The sequence below is a fragment of the Muscardinus avellanarius genome (assembly GCF_963383645.1).
Source record: "Muscardinus avellanarius genome assembly, chromosome: 13".
In the NCBI taxonomy this organism is placed as follows: domain Eukaryota; kingdom Metazoa; phylum Chordata; class Mammalia; order Rodentia; family Gliridae; genus Muscardinus; species Muscardinus avellanarius.
The window spans coordinates 583,035-597,423 of NC_137799.1; the positions used below are offsets into that span (position 1 = coordinate 583,035).

General features: G+C 50.8%; 2 protein-coding genes across 2 annotated transcripts in view; one reads left to right on the forward strand and one right to left on the reverse strand.

Moving 5' to 3' along the window:
* Positions 1-957: 957 nt before the first annotated feature.
* Positions 958-1,365, reverse strand: MRPL41 (mitochondrial ribosomal protein L41; the record flags this gene model as incomplete). Its single annotated transcript, XM_080708428.1, has 1 exon — positions 958-1,365. The coding sequence occupies one exon, from the start codon at positions 1,363-1,365 to the stop codon at positions 958-960; it is 408 nt and encodes a 135-aa protein (XP_080564554.1).
* A 2,295-nt stretch (positions 1,366-3,660) lies between these two features.
* Positions 3,661-14,389, forward strand: part of PNPLA7 (patatin like domain 7, lysophospholipase) — a gene marked incomplete at both ends in the record, with an annotated part of 82,060 nt that continues 71,331 nt past the window's right edge. Inside the window, 7 exons of the mRNA XM_080709451.1 lie at positions 3,661-3,690; positions 7,060-7,134; positions 7,225-7,312; positions 7,771-7,850; positions 8,473-8,564; positions 8,739-8,879; positions 9,946-10,105. Of these exons, the coding sequence (XP_080565577.1) occupies positions 3,661-3,690; positions 7,060-7,134; positions 7,225-7,312; positions 7,771-7,850; positions 8,473-8,564; positions 8,739-8,879; positions 9,946-10,105 (666 nt within the window). The remainder of the gene's footprint in view (positions 3,691-7,059; positions 7,135-7,224; positions 7,313-7,770; positions 7,851-8,472; positions 8,565-8,738; positions 8,880-9,945; positions 10,106-14,389) is intronic.

The window sequence follows — 14,389 nt, forward strand, 5'->3', positions numbered from 1 at the left end:
GCCCACAGGACATAAAGCACTAAAAACATGTAGTTCTATCCTGTGGCCCTCACTGAGTTGCTAAGGCTGCCCTTGAACCTGAGAGCCTTCACTCTCAGCCTTGTAGGATTACAAGCATGTGCCACCGCCACCACACCCAGCAGTCCTTTTACTGTAGGTATGGTACTAGGGATCGCACCCAAAGGCATTCTACTGCCAAGCTACACTCCCAGACCAGTTTTATCTCGTACTTGAAAATGGGGTCTCACTAGGTTCCTGATAGCCTCACTAGGTTGCTGAGACTGGCTTCGAACCTTCTATCTTGGCCTCCCAAGCACTGGAAGTACAGGTGTGTGCCCCCACACCTGGGCTCTTTGATGACACAACAGCATGCCAATGTCAGACCTGTTAATGTGTTCAGTCTCAGCTAATGGCCCATTTATTTTAAATAAAAATTTGTTGAACCTTCCTTTAGTGTTTGTGAAGACATTTCACCAAGTGAAACTTGGTACTGAAGGCCTGCCTCAGATAGATATTGGTTATAAGATTGCCCGTTTGGCACTAACTACCATGTGGCTTTGTCCTTAATTTCTACAAGGGGCAGTGGTTACTTTCACCGGATCAAGAACACTGCTTGGGAATCAGTAAGGAATATGGTGATTGTTGCTTTGGGGATGATTTAACCGCTGCTCTCTGGCACACCGTGCCTTGTAAGTTCTCATACTGCTGTGAACCCAGTGGTATGGTGTGTGCCTACCATGGGCATGCTCCTAGACCTGACTTCAGACTGTTGGATCTGTAGGAACCCTGCCTGGTCACAGCAAAGAATCTGCTGTGCTGCCCACTTTCAACCACGTGATGCCAAACACTATGCAGGGTGCCAAAGGCCTTTAATAGAATTGACACGAGGGGACAGTCCCCATTACTCCAGGGACTCATCAGAGAAATCAAAGCCTGTGGTCATAGACACACTACTTTCTAGCGTGGGAAATTCTTGGGATACAGTTGGAAGAGCTTGCCTTCCTGTGTGGGCTCAAAGCCATACTTTTCCAGGTTATTAGGATCAAAAGTGCCTTCTTTGAAGTCCTTTTCGATCGCAGGTGCAACTGCTTCCAGGAAGAGGGCTTTGGCTGTCATCGGTGTTTCTATACCCGCGGGAGCACGGTAATTCACATAGGGCTTGAGCTTGAAGCCGGTCAAGTCCGGGACAACAAATTCTGGGACCTTTTCCTTTATGAGCACAAACTTCCGGCCTGCGGCGTGGAAGCCAGTGCCCTTGGTGCCCCGGCCCTTGTTGAAGGTGCGCGGCCCTCGCTTGCTCGTCCACTTGCTCATCCTGTCTGCTCCCCGCACCAGGCCATGAGTAACTGAGGTCAGGAAACCCATGCTGTGCCCTGCAGGAGGAGACAACTCTGAAAGGCCAACACTGAGGACGGCAGAGTGACCTGTTCCCACCGGCAGAGGGGACTCAAGACCCCGAGAGGGTCCCGAACCCTGGATCCAGAGGAAAAAATGACCCAGGCCCCGAACCCAGATAACGCAAAAGACTCAGATCCCAAACCCGAAGACGCAGAGGACCGGGATCCCAAACCCGGAGGGTGGAGAAAACCTGGACCCGAACCCGAAGAGGACCGGCAGGATGAATAGGACCCAAACCCCGCGGGCGGAATGGACGTGGCGCCAACTGGAAACAGACAGACTGACCTGGGCCCGCGGCCCTACTCTGCTAGCGGCAATCCAGACGCCGAAGCCCAGGCCCGAGCCCCCAAAGGTGCCGCAAAACCGCCGCTCCACGCCGCTGCGACCGCGCGGCACTTCCGGCCGACGGCGGGACGGCGACTCCACAACAACAGCCGCTCTCATTGGCCACCGCCGCTTCCAATGCGCAGCTCCCTCCATGGGGGCGTGGCCTAAGGGGCTCGACCAATCTCGAGGTCGCGGGGCACGACGTGGAGAGCGCGGACGGCGGGGCGGGGCGGGGCGTGCGGGGCGGGGCGGGGCGTCCGGAGCGCGCAGGCCCGGTGAGTCGTCGCCGGGCGCCGGTGGAGCGGCCCGGTGTGCGGCCCTGTCGGGAGGGCTCTCCTGACGCGCTCCGCAGCTCGCACCACGACGCGCAGAGCCATTGCACCGAGGACTGCCTGCGGGGTCGGTACGGGTGTCAGCCGCCGCTCACGGCCCCTCGTAGTCTCACAGGGCCCCGTAGTGTCCCGGGACGGCCCCGCGTACTCCGAGACAGCCCTGAGGTGCCACGGGATGGCCCGAGGTGTCCCTGGACGGCCCCGCCCTGGGAACCCCAGGATGTTCTCGGCCAGTCCTGCGTTGGCCCTGACAGCCCCGAGTTGTCCCTGGACGGCCTTAAGTGTTCCCGGGTGGCCCCGAAGTGTCCCTTGACAGCCCCACATAGTCTCAGGTGGCATCGAGGTATTTCTAGACGGCCCCGAGGCACCTGTTGGATGGCCCACATAGTCTCAGATGGCACCCAGGTGGCGTGGACGGCCCTAAGGTATTCTTGGGCTGTCCTGAGTAGTCTCACACAGGACTGAGTTATCCCTGGCCGACCTCACATTATTCTTAGATGGCCCTGAGGTTTCCTAGACAGCCCTGGCATCTCCCTGGTCAGCCATGTCTCTCAGATGGTCCCGAGGTGTCCCTGGATGGCACCAAATAGTCTCAGATTGCCCCAAGTCGTCCCCGAAGGCTCTGAGGTGTGTCTGGACAGCTGCACCTAGTCGCAGATGGCTCCAGGGTGTCCCTGGATGGTCCAGAATTGTCCCTGGATGGCCCTACATATTCAGATGGCTCCAAGTTGTCCCCAGGCAGCCCCATGATGCTCTCAATCATCCCTGTGTTGTCTCTGATGGCCGAGGTGTCCCTGGACTGTTCTATGTGGTTTCAGATGGCCCCAAGGTGTCCCCAGATGGCGCCTTGCGGTCCTGAGCATACATTCACTGTTGTCCAGGAGGGGCTATCTCTTAGGAAGCAGCAAGCAGGCTCTTCTCTCCCTACATAGCCTGCCCTTCGGATGGACAAGCATCAGAGGGGAAGTCAGTGCCAGGCCATGTACCCTTCCCAATGGGTGTGGTCTGAAGAGACCAGCCCTCTTGGTACCCAGGTTAATCATCTCTGGGCCTAGTGCACCCACCCTAAGCCCTGGCCACAGTGCCTGACTCTAACCCCTTTGCTGCCACAGCCTCTCCTTGGCATGACCCCTCTCCAGCCACCCTCTCAGGGCTGCACATCTCTACTCCTTAGCCATGCTCCTCCTGGGGCACACCTTAGTCATGCCCTGCGCCCCACCCAGCCAGCTTTAACCCCTCCCTATGCAGTGGCACCCACTGTTCCCCTGTTCCAGACAAAGCTGGCCACAGCTCTGCTGCCGGGGCTCTCCCTGACCTGCTGGCAGTGGAGCCAGTGGCTTGGCTGTGCTCCTGGGTTTCCCTGCGGCCACTTGAGGGCCTGTTTACAGGAGAAGGAAACAACAGTGAAACAGCAGACGCTTCTGACAGACAGTTTCTCTTCAGGAGAACAGAGTTCCAGCAGGGTTTCCTTCTAGTGGGAACAGAATTGGGCCCAGAATGGGGCAGGAACGCTTGTAACCACACCTGTCCTGCTGTCAGCTGCGCTGGTAGAGTGTGTGCTGCAGCCTGTCTTTTTCACCCTCGACTTGCTCTGCTTTCAGCCATGCAGGAAGAGGAAGATGGCTGCCCAGAGGTGCGTAGACTAGGGGTCGGCTGAGAACTGTACCCCTAGAATTCCCATTCGAGGGCATTTCTTTGCCTTCCTCTCCCTGCTAGGCTTCTAGGAGCCGGAGGAATGGGGGAGGGGGGCCTGCTGCCTTGTCCAGACTCACACCGATTGCTGGACAGGCAGGCTTTCACAGCATGGAGAGCCACACGTGGCCACAGGACATTGTTTGAGGCCCTTTTTTAGTCCCTATGGTTACAGTTGTTATTCCTGTATCCTCTTGGGACATTTTCCTTGTGTGTGTGTGTGTGGTACTGGGGGTGGAACCCAGGGGCTTTCTACCTCTGGGCTTTACTCCCAGACCTATTTTATATTTTATTTAGAAACAGGGTCTCTCAGGCCGGGCGTGGTGGCGCACGCTTGTAATCCCCGCGCTTGGGAGGCAGAGACAGGAGGATCGCGCAGGTTCGAAGCCAGCCGCGCACGCTGGCTTAGGAGACCCTGTTTCCAAATATAAAATGTAAAAAGAGGTCTGGGAGTGTAGCCCGGAGGTAGAAGGGCTTCCAGGAACCCCAGTACCACCAAAAAAAAAAAAAAAAAGAAACAGGGTCTCACAGCCGGGCGTGGTGGCGCACGCTTGTAATGCACGCTTGTAATACCCGCGCTTGGGAGGCTGAGACAGGAGGATCGCACGGGTTCGAAGCCAGTCTCAGCTACTTAGTGAGGCTCTCAGCAACTTAGTGAGACCCTGTTTCCAAATAAAATATAAAAAAGGTCTGGGAGTATAGCCCGGAGGTAGAAAGCCTCTGGGTTCCACCCCCAGTACCACAAAAAAAAAAAAAAAAAAAGAAAGAAAGAAATAGGGTCTCACTAAGTTGCTCAGAGCCTCAGGAATTATAAGCGTGCGCCACCACGCCTGGCATCTTGGGATATTTTCTGCTGGGTTTGCTTAGGGTTTTTTTTCTCAGTTTAGTAGCATAGACATATCCCAAAGGCGTGTGTGTGTGTGTGTGTGTGTGTGTGCACGCGCGTGCACACACGCATGTGCATGTATGTGTGTGTTACTGTGGGTGGAAAAGGGGCTTTCTACCTCCAGGCTACACTCTCAGACCTATATTATATTTTATTTGGAAATAGGGTCTCCCTAAGTTGTTGAGCCTAACTAAGTCAGCTGAGGCTAGCCTCAAACCTGCTCAATCCTCCTGTCTCAGCCTCCCAAGTGCTGGGATTACAGGTGTGTGCCACCACGCCTAGCTTCACAAAGGCTTTTGCCCCTAAACCAGAAAAGTAGATACATTAAAACAGCAGTGAAGCTAGGAGTGGTGGCCCACACCTGTGATCCCAGCACTTGGGAGGCTGAGAGGATTGCAGGCTCAGAACAGCCTTAGAAATTTGCTGAGATCCTCAGCAACTCAGTGAGACCCTGTTTCAAAATTAAAAGGGCAGGGAAGCCGGGCGCGGTGGGCACGCTGTCATCCCAGCACTCGGAGGCGGAGACAGGAGGATCGCGGTTCGCGGACAGCCTCAGCTACTTAGTGAGGCCCTCTGCAACTCAGTGAGACCCGGTTTCAAAATAAAGAATAAAAAATAGGGCAGGGGCTGTAGCTCGGAGGTCAAATGCCCCTGGGTTCCATCCCCAGACCCGCAAAAAAAAAAAAAAAGAAAAGAAAAGAAAGAAAAAAAAGGGCAGGGAAGCTGGGCGTGGTGGCACATGCTTGTAATCCCCACGCTTGGGAGGTAGAAACAGGAGGATCGCGCAGCTTCGAAGCCAGCCGCGCTGGCTTAAGAGACCCTGTTTCCAAATAAAAATATAAAAATAGGTTTGGGAGTGTAGCCTGGAAGTAGAAGGGTTTTCAGGAACCCCAGTACCACAAAAAAAAAAAAAAAAAAAAAAAAAAAAAAAAAAAAAAAAAAAAAAAAGGCAGGGAATATAGGTAAGAGATAAAAGGCTTCTTCATTCAATCCCTGGTACTCAAACAAAACCCAAAACTCAGCAGTGAATAGCCAGGCATGGTGATACACACCTATAGTTCCTGTACTTGAGAGGCTGAGGCAGGAGGATCATAATTTTGAAGCCAGCCTCAGTAATTTAGGGAGGCCCTGTTTAAAAAAAAAAAAAGCTGAGTTCGGTGGTACATACTTGTAATCCCCGTATCTGGGAGGTGGAGATAGGAGGATCATGTTTCGGGGACAGCCTCAGCTACTTAGTGAGGCCCTTTGCAACTCAAACAGTGAGACTGTTTCAAAGTAAAGAATAAGAGCTGGGTGTGATGGTGCATGCTTGTAATCCTTGTACTTGGGAGGCTGAGACCGGAGGATCGCGATTCGCAGACTGCCTCAGCTACTTAGTGAGGCCCTCTGCAACTCAGTGAGACCCAGTTTCAAAATAAAGAATAAAAAATAGGGCAGGAGGTATAGCTCAGAGGTTGAATGCCCCTGGGTTCCATCCCCAGACCCACAAAAACCAAACCAAAACAAAACAAAAAGTTGGTCTGGGAGTATAGCCTGGAGGTAGAAAGCCCCTAGGTTCCACCCTCAGTAACAAAAATAAAATAAAATAAAAATAAAAGTAAAAAAATAATAAATAGGGATGGGGGTGTCACTCAGAGATAGAATCCCCCTGGGTTCCATCCCCATAGGGCAGGGGATGTAGCTCGGGGGTCGAATGCCCCTGGGTTCTGTCCCCAAACCTGCAAAAAAAAAAAAAAAAAAGAATTTCCTCAACATCTAGTTGACTGCTCAAAGTTTAAAAGTTTTTTTTTTTTTTTTTTTTTTTTTTTTTTTTTTTTTTTTTGAGCCGGGCATGGTAGCAAATGCTTGTAATCCCCACATTTTGGAGACTGAGACAGAAAGATTGCAGATTTGTGGCCAGCCTCAGCTACTTAGTGAGGCCCTTTGCAATTTAGTGAGACCCTGTTTCAAAATGAATAAAAAATCATGCTGTGGGTATGGCTCAGAGGTAGACTGCCCCTGGGTTCAACACCCAGTTCTGCAGAAAAAAGAGAGGAGTCTTGATATGTTGCCCAGGCTGGTCTTCAACTCCTGAGCCCAAGCGATTCTCCGGCCTTGGCCTCCTGAGCAGCTGCTAGTGTCCAGAGGGCACCAGAGGAGGTCGTGCCTCCCTGGGTTAGGACTTCCATCCTGAGGAGCGGAGAGCCTAGGTTCAGGAGTGTTGATGATGCGCAGCAACTGCCCTGTGCACGCTCCAGTGCTGAAACAGACAGTGCAGCCCGCGTGTCCTTCCACGCTCACAGGACCTCAGCGACCATTTCTCTGGGATTTCAGGGCCGCTGGCTTCCTCCCTAGCTTCTAACTTTGCTTTTGCTCCCTTACTGAACTTGGGCGGGGAAGCCAGGACATAGGCCTGCTCACCCAGACTGCGGCTTTCCGTTCCAGGCTGGCTTTTGTTGGGACACAGCCCTGCGCTCCTGGGGGCTGCAGTTCACGGAGGAGAGCTCACAGTCCACCATGGTGCGCACTTGGGCTTTCCTGGGGGCGGGCCTGGGTGGCCCGTGGCCATGACTGGCCTTGCTGACTAGTGCACTGTCTCGTTCCACCCAGCTGATGGGGATTGCAATTGGAGCCCTCCTGGCACTGACCGTTGTCAGCATTACTGTCTTTTTTGTATACAGAAGGGTTAAACAGTTCCGTGAGTATCTTGGTTCGTACTCTAGCTCTAGGGAGAGGGATGGGTGTGTGGCTGTGTGTATGTGTGTGTCTCCTGTAGGCAGTTTGAGCTCTTGGGAGCCACCCTTAAGGCATGTGTGTGACTGTGTTGGAACCTAGTGGCAGGTCTGGACTCAGGCCATGTTCCTGGACTAGTCAGAGCCTGCTCTTACTTCTCTTTCCTGAGCAAGGCTCCAGTGAAAAGAGAAGAGATTCCTTCTTGGTTTGAGATGAACCTCCTATACCACCACTTCCTCTGCTGTCTAAGGGGTCGCTGGGGTCAAGACAGGCAAGAATGTGGCCTTGTCGCCTGGATCTGCAATTCCAGAGCCCAGCCAGTGGCTCACCACTTTATTTTAGCTCCAGGGAAGTTGGTGCACACCCACTCAGGGGCACACTCCTGGGCCTCCCACCTGATAGTGCACTTCCTTTTGCTCGTAGGACCAGTGCAGCCCACTCCTCAGTACAGGTTCCGAAAGAGGGACAAGGTGATGTTTTATGGCCGGAAGATCATGAGAAAGGTAACTGCAGTGGCCTTGGGCCATGCCAGGCTCCCTCCTGAGAGAGCCCCGTCAGCCAGGGGCCTGCTGCTGACCCGCTCCTCGAGCCCTGACCGGCAGCTCTTGGGGCACAGTGGCTACTTCTCTGACTCCATGGTCCCTGTTGCTAGGTAGGGTTCAGGGAATGAGCCAGGTGTGGTGGCGCAGTCTCGTAATCCCAGTACTTGGGAGGCTGACAGGAGGGAAGATTGCAGGTTTGAAGCCAGCCTCAACTACTTAGTGAGGCCCACCACAACTTAGTGAGGACTTGTTTTAAAATAAAGAATATTGAGCCGGGTGTGATAGCACACATTTGTAATCCCAGCGTTTGAGAGGCTGAGAAAGGAGGATCGTGGTTTGCAGACAGTCTCAGCTACGTAGGCCCTTTGCAACTCAGTGAGACCCTGTTTCAAAATAAAGAATAAAAAATAGGGCTGGGGAGCCGGGCATGGTGATACACGCTTGTAATCCCAGCATTTGGGAGGCTAAGACAGGAGGATTGCGGTTTACAGCCAGCCTCAGCTACTTAGTGAAGCCACTCCTGAGGCTGGGCTTGGATCTGGATGGTTACAGGGTCAGTGATAGTGTCTCTTTGGCTCTGCAGGTGACCACACTCCCCCATACACTTGTGGGGAACACAGGTGCACCCCGGCAGCGGGCAAGGAAGAGGACCAAGGTGCTGTCTTTGGCCAAGAGGTACTGGAAACTTCCTCTCTGGTGGACGCTAAAAGCCCATCCAGGTCTTCACTGCCATGGTTCTTCCCTCATGGGGCACACCATGGCTGAACTGCCTGGGGTGCTAGGTACTTGAGGTGTTGGATTTGAACCCCATCATTCTTGCTCAAAGTAAGCATGTCTCTGCTTCAACAGGATTCTGCGTTTCAAGAAGGAATACCCTACTCTGCAGCCAAAGGAACCCCCGCCTTCCCTGCTTGAAGCGGACCTCACAGAGTTTGATGTGAAGAATTCTCACCTGCCTTCAGAAGTTTTGTACATGCTGAAAAATGTTCGGTAAGAGATCAGTAAGAGTTGGGTGCAGTGGTGCACGCCTGTAATCCTAGTACTTGGGAGGTGGAGACAGGAGGATTGCGCAGGTTCGAAGTCAGCCGCACTGGCTTAAGAGACCCTTTTAAAAAAAAAAAAAGTATAAAATAGGTCTGGGAGTGTAGCCCGGAGGTAGAAGGGTTTCCAGGAACCCCAGTACCACCAAAAAAAAAAAAAAAAGATTGGTGAGCCAGGCGTGGTGGCGCACACTTGTAATCCCAGCATTCAGGAAGCTAAAACGAGGATCGCAGTTTGTGGACAGTCTCAGCTACTTAGTGAGACCCTCCTCATCTTACTGAGACCCTGTTTCAAAATAAAGAATAAAAAAAAATAGGGCAGGGGGTGTAGCTCGGAGGTCGAATGCCCCTGGGTTCCATCCCCAGACCTGCAAAAAAAAAAAAAAAAAGAGATTGGTGTGCATGAGTGGGCCCTCTGCAGGCTGCATCCTGGGTGCCTTGGCAGATTTCTTGCTGCCACTGTCTGGCTTGGCTTCTGTTCAGGGGGTGTTGGCAGAGCCTGTCTGATCTCTGCCGCTGACCTGTGGGCTCCTGTGCCCCACAGAGCCAGAAATGCTCAGCTGGCTTAGGGTGCTCTAGCGGCAGTGGGGCCTTGGGTCCTCTGAGTTCCTCGCTTATTCCCTCATGTTCTGTTACCTGTTTCTCAGTGTTTCCCTCTGTAGTGGTAAACTCAGAGAAAACACATGATTTGTGTGGAGGGCTCAAAAGCTGCAAGCCTGGGGCTCTCCCATCTCTCCCCCTTTCCTCTTTCTGGCACCAGTGTACCATCCTGGGAGGCTCAGGATGTGTCAGTGCACACTCATAGTCACAGCTGCTTTGAGCGTCTGGGAATTTAGAAGTTTAAAGTTCTCTTTGACAATGATTCCAGATTGTCTGGGTTGGCTATGTGGATCTGCAGTCCTGGTCCTGGTGGCAGAGGGGACAGTGGCCTGTGTCCCCCTTGAGCCTCTTTCAAAGGTCATCAGTTCATCCTGCCTTCCCTGGAGGGCATCCACAGTATGTCCTTTTCATTGCAGAGTCCTGGGCCACTTTGAGAAGCCACTGTTCTTGGAGCTGTGCAAGCACATGGTCTTTGTGCAACTGCAGGAGGGGGAGCACATCTTCCAGCCAGGAGAGCCAGACACCAGCATCTACGTGGTGCAGGATGGGCGGCTGGAGGTCTGCGTCCAGGACGCGGTGAGTCAGGGCCAGGGCCTGGTCAGGCAGGAGCTTGGACTGCTGAGTTCCTGCTTAGACACCCATTATCTTTGCAGCAGAGATGTAGCGCAGGGGGTGTGTGTGTGTTACTGGGGATGGAACGCAATGGCATTCTACCTCCAAGCCTATTTTATTTTATCCTACCTCAACTTAACTTTACTTCTTATTTGGAATGTTAAGTTATTCACTAAGTTACTGAGAGCCTTATGAGTTTCTGAGGCTGTCTTCAAACCTGTGATCAATTCTGTCTCAGCCTCTCAAGTACTGGTGTAACAAGTGTGCGCCACCATGCTTGCTAGTGCGAGACTGTAAACTTCAGTTCTTCGGGATAAAAGGCACACTTTCATCTAGCACTCCAACGCACTGCTGTTTTGACTTGGCTCATTGCCTTTCACAGTCGCTCATGGTGCCTGTTGTTTAGGTAGATTTAGTCAGGGGTATTATCTCTTCACTTCACCTGGGTGCGTGCGTGCGTGTGTGTGTGCGTGTGCCACAGGGATATTCTACCTCTCAGCTACACCCCCAGCACTATTTTTATTCCTTTATTTTGAAATAAGGTCTCACCGGGCGTGGTGGTGCACGCTTGTAATCCCAGCATTTGGGAGGCTGAGACCAGAGGATTGCAGTTCGTGGACAGCCTCAGCTACTAAGTGAGGCCCTCCGCAACTCAGTGAGATCCTGTTTCAAAATGAAGAATAGCCGGGCATGGTGGCGCACGCTTGTAATCCCCGTGCTTGAGAGGCAGAGACAGGAGGATCGCGCAGGTTCAAAGCCAGCTGCGCTGGTGTAAGATACCCTGTTTCAAAAATATAAAATAGGTCTGGGAGTGTAGCCCAGAGGTAGAAGGGCTTCCAGGAACCCCAGTACCACCAAAAAACAAAAAAAAAACAAAAAAAAAGAATAAAAAATTGGGCAGGGGGTGTAGCTCGGTGGCCAAATGCCCCTGGGTTCCATCCCCAGACCTGCAAAGAAAAAGAAAAAAAAGAAAAGAAATAGGGTCTCATTAATTTTCAGAGGGCCTCATTAAGTTGCTGAGGCTGACTGAGAACCTGTGATCTTCCTATCTCAGCCTTCCAAGTATTGGGATTACAAGTGTCACTATCATGCCCAGCTATTTTTAATTTTCGAAGCACTCTCAATAAGTTGCTGAGGGCCTCCCTAAATTGCTGAGGCTGGCTGAGAACCTCAACCCTCCTGTGTCTGTCTTCCAAGTACTGGGATTATAGGTATGTGCCACTATGCCCAACACCTAGTGTATTTTTTTCTTATTTATTTATTTAGTACTAGGGATTGAACTCAGAGGCATTCTACTTCTGAGCTATACCCCTAGCCTGGTTTTATTTCTTACTTTACACAGGGTCTTAGCTGGGCATGGTGGCACATGCTTGTAATCCCAGTACTTGGAAAACTGAGACAGGAGGATCACAGGTTTAAAGCCATCCTCAGTTACTTACTGAGGCCCTCTGCAACTTAGCAAGAACCTGTTTCAAAATAGAGAATAAAAAAATGGGGTTAGAAGTAGAATGCCCCTGAGTGAAATCCTGAGTACTCTTAAATAAATAAATGAAACAGGATCTCACTAGATTGCTGATAGCCTAAGTTGCCAATACTTTTTGATCCTCATGTCTCAGCCTACTTGGCTTATTATATTTTACTTTTTGCCAAACTGACGATTGAATCCAGGGGCATTCTACCTCTGAACTATACTGTCAACCCTATTCTTTATTTTGAAACAGGGTCTCACTAAGTTGTAGAGGGCCTCACTAAATAGCCGAGCCTGGCCGTGAACTTGAGATCATCCTGTCTCAGCCTCCCAAATACTGGGATTACAAGTGTGTGCATGCCCGACCTACCTGGTATATTGTTTGTTTAGTTAGTGGTACTGAGGATTGAACTCAGGGGCATTCTACCTCTGAGCTACACCCCCAGCCCTATTTTTTATTTTTTATCACTTTACAGTACTGGGGATAGAACCTAGGGGGATTTTTACCTCCGAGCTCCATCTCCAGCCTTTTTTTTTTTTTTTTTTTTTTTTTTTTGTGGTTACTGAGAATGGAACCCAAGGGCATTCTACCTCTGAGCTACACACCCAAACCTATTTTTTAGTCTATTTTGTTTTTTGAAACAGGGTCTCACTGAGTTGTGAAAAGTAGCTGAGGCTGTCCATGCACCACGATCCTCCAGTCTCCGCCTCCCAAATGCTGGAATTACAAGCATGTACCACTACACCCGGCCTTCTTTATGTTGAAACAGGGTCTCACTGAGTTGCAAAGGGCCTCACTAAGTAGTTGAGGCTGTCCGTGAACCCTGATCCTCCTGTCTCAGCCTCCCAAACACTGGTATTACAAACGTGTGCCACCACACCCAGCTTATTTTTTAATTTATTTATTTTAATTAATTAATTAATTTATTTATTTATTGGTGGTACTGGGGTTCCTGGAAGCCCTTCTACCTCTGGGCTACACTCCCAGACCTATTTTATATTTTTTAATTTGGAAATAGGGTCTCTTAAGCCAGCGAGGCTAGCTCTGAACCAGCACGATCCTCCTGTCTCCGCCTCCCAAGCGCGGGGATTACAAGCGTGCGCCACCACGCCCGGCTTTATTTTTTATTTTATTTATTTATTTGCAGTACTGGGGATGGAACCCAGAGACATTCTGCCTCTGAGCTATACCTCAGCCTCATTTCTTCTTTATTTTGAAACACAGCCTCACTAAGTAGCTGAGCTGTTCTCAAACCGTAATCCTCCTGTCTCAGCCTGCCAAGTATTGGGATTACAAGCATGCACCACCATGCCCGGCTCTATTTTTTATTTTTTATTTTGAAACAGGGTTTCGCTAAGTTGCAGAGGGCCTCACTAAGTAGCTGAGGCTCGCTTTGAACCTGGGCTCCTCCTGTCTCAGCCTCCCAAGTATTGGGATTATAAGCAAGTGCCACCATGCCTGCCTCCTACCTGGATATATTAAAAATTTAGTCGGGCGTGGTGGCGCACGCTTGTAATCCCAGTACTTGGGAGGCTGAGACACGAGGATCACGCAGGTTCAAAGCCAGCCTCAGCTATTTAGTGAGGCTCTCAGCAACTTAATGAGATCCTGTTTCCAAATAAAATACAAAATAGGTCTGGGAGTGTAGCCCAAAGGTAGAAAGCCTCTGGGTTCCATCACCAGCACCACAAAAAAGAAAAAAAATTTTTTTAAATGTTTTGCCAGACGTGGTGGTGCACACTTGTAATCCTAGCATTTAAGAGGCTGAGACAGGAGGATCTCAGTTCCTAGATAGCTTTAGCTACTTAGTGAGGCCTTCTGCAACTTAGTGAGACTCTGTTTCAAAGTAAAGAATAAAAAATAGGACAGGCGGTATAACTAAGAGGTAGAATATCCCTGAGTTCCATCCCCAGTACTGCAAAAAAAAAAAAAAAAAAAAGTTTCTTCCAGGCCAGGCATGGTAGTGCATGCTTTAATCCCAGTACTTGGGAGGCTGAGACAGGAGGATTGTAGGTTCAGTGCCAGCCTCTGCAATTTAGCAAGGCCCTCTGCCACTTAGTGAGACCCTGTTTCAAAGTAAAAAGCAAAATAGAGTCTGGTGTGGTGGTGGTCTTGTAATCCCAGTGCTTGGTAGTGTTGAGATAAGAGGATTGTAGGTTCGAAGCCACTCTCTGCAATTTAGTGAGGCTGTCAGCAATTTAGCAAAACCCTGGGAGGCAGAGACAGGAGGATCGCACAGGTTCGAAGCCAGCCTCGCTGGCTTAAGAGACCCTGTTTCCAAATAAAATACAAAATAGGTCTGGGGGTGTAGCCCGGAGGTAGAAGGGTTCCATCCCCAGTACCACCAAAAATAAATAAATAAATAAATAAAATAGGGCTGGAGGTGTAGCTCAGAGATAGAACACTCCTAGGTTTGATCCCTAGTACCACAAAAATAAAAAAAAGGAGGAAAGAAATAAAAAAATTGAAATGTTAATTTACGTAGGAGCTAAATATTGTTTCCTACCTATGTTAAGTCACCCCCTTTGAGCTGGGCGTTGGGGCACACACCTGTAATCCCAGTACGCTGGAGGCTGAGACCGGAGCAAGAGCCCCAGCAGCCTAGCTAGACCCTGTTTCAAAACAAGATATAAACAAGGTGGAGTGCATCTCAAAGACAGAATGCCCTCCAGTTCAGTCTCGAGCTCCTTACCTCTGCGCACACACGCACACGCACGCCGCGCCATTTGGGCGGCAGTTGCTGCTGTGTAACTGCTGGGCAAACCCTATCAGGTCTTTT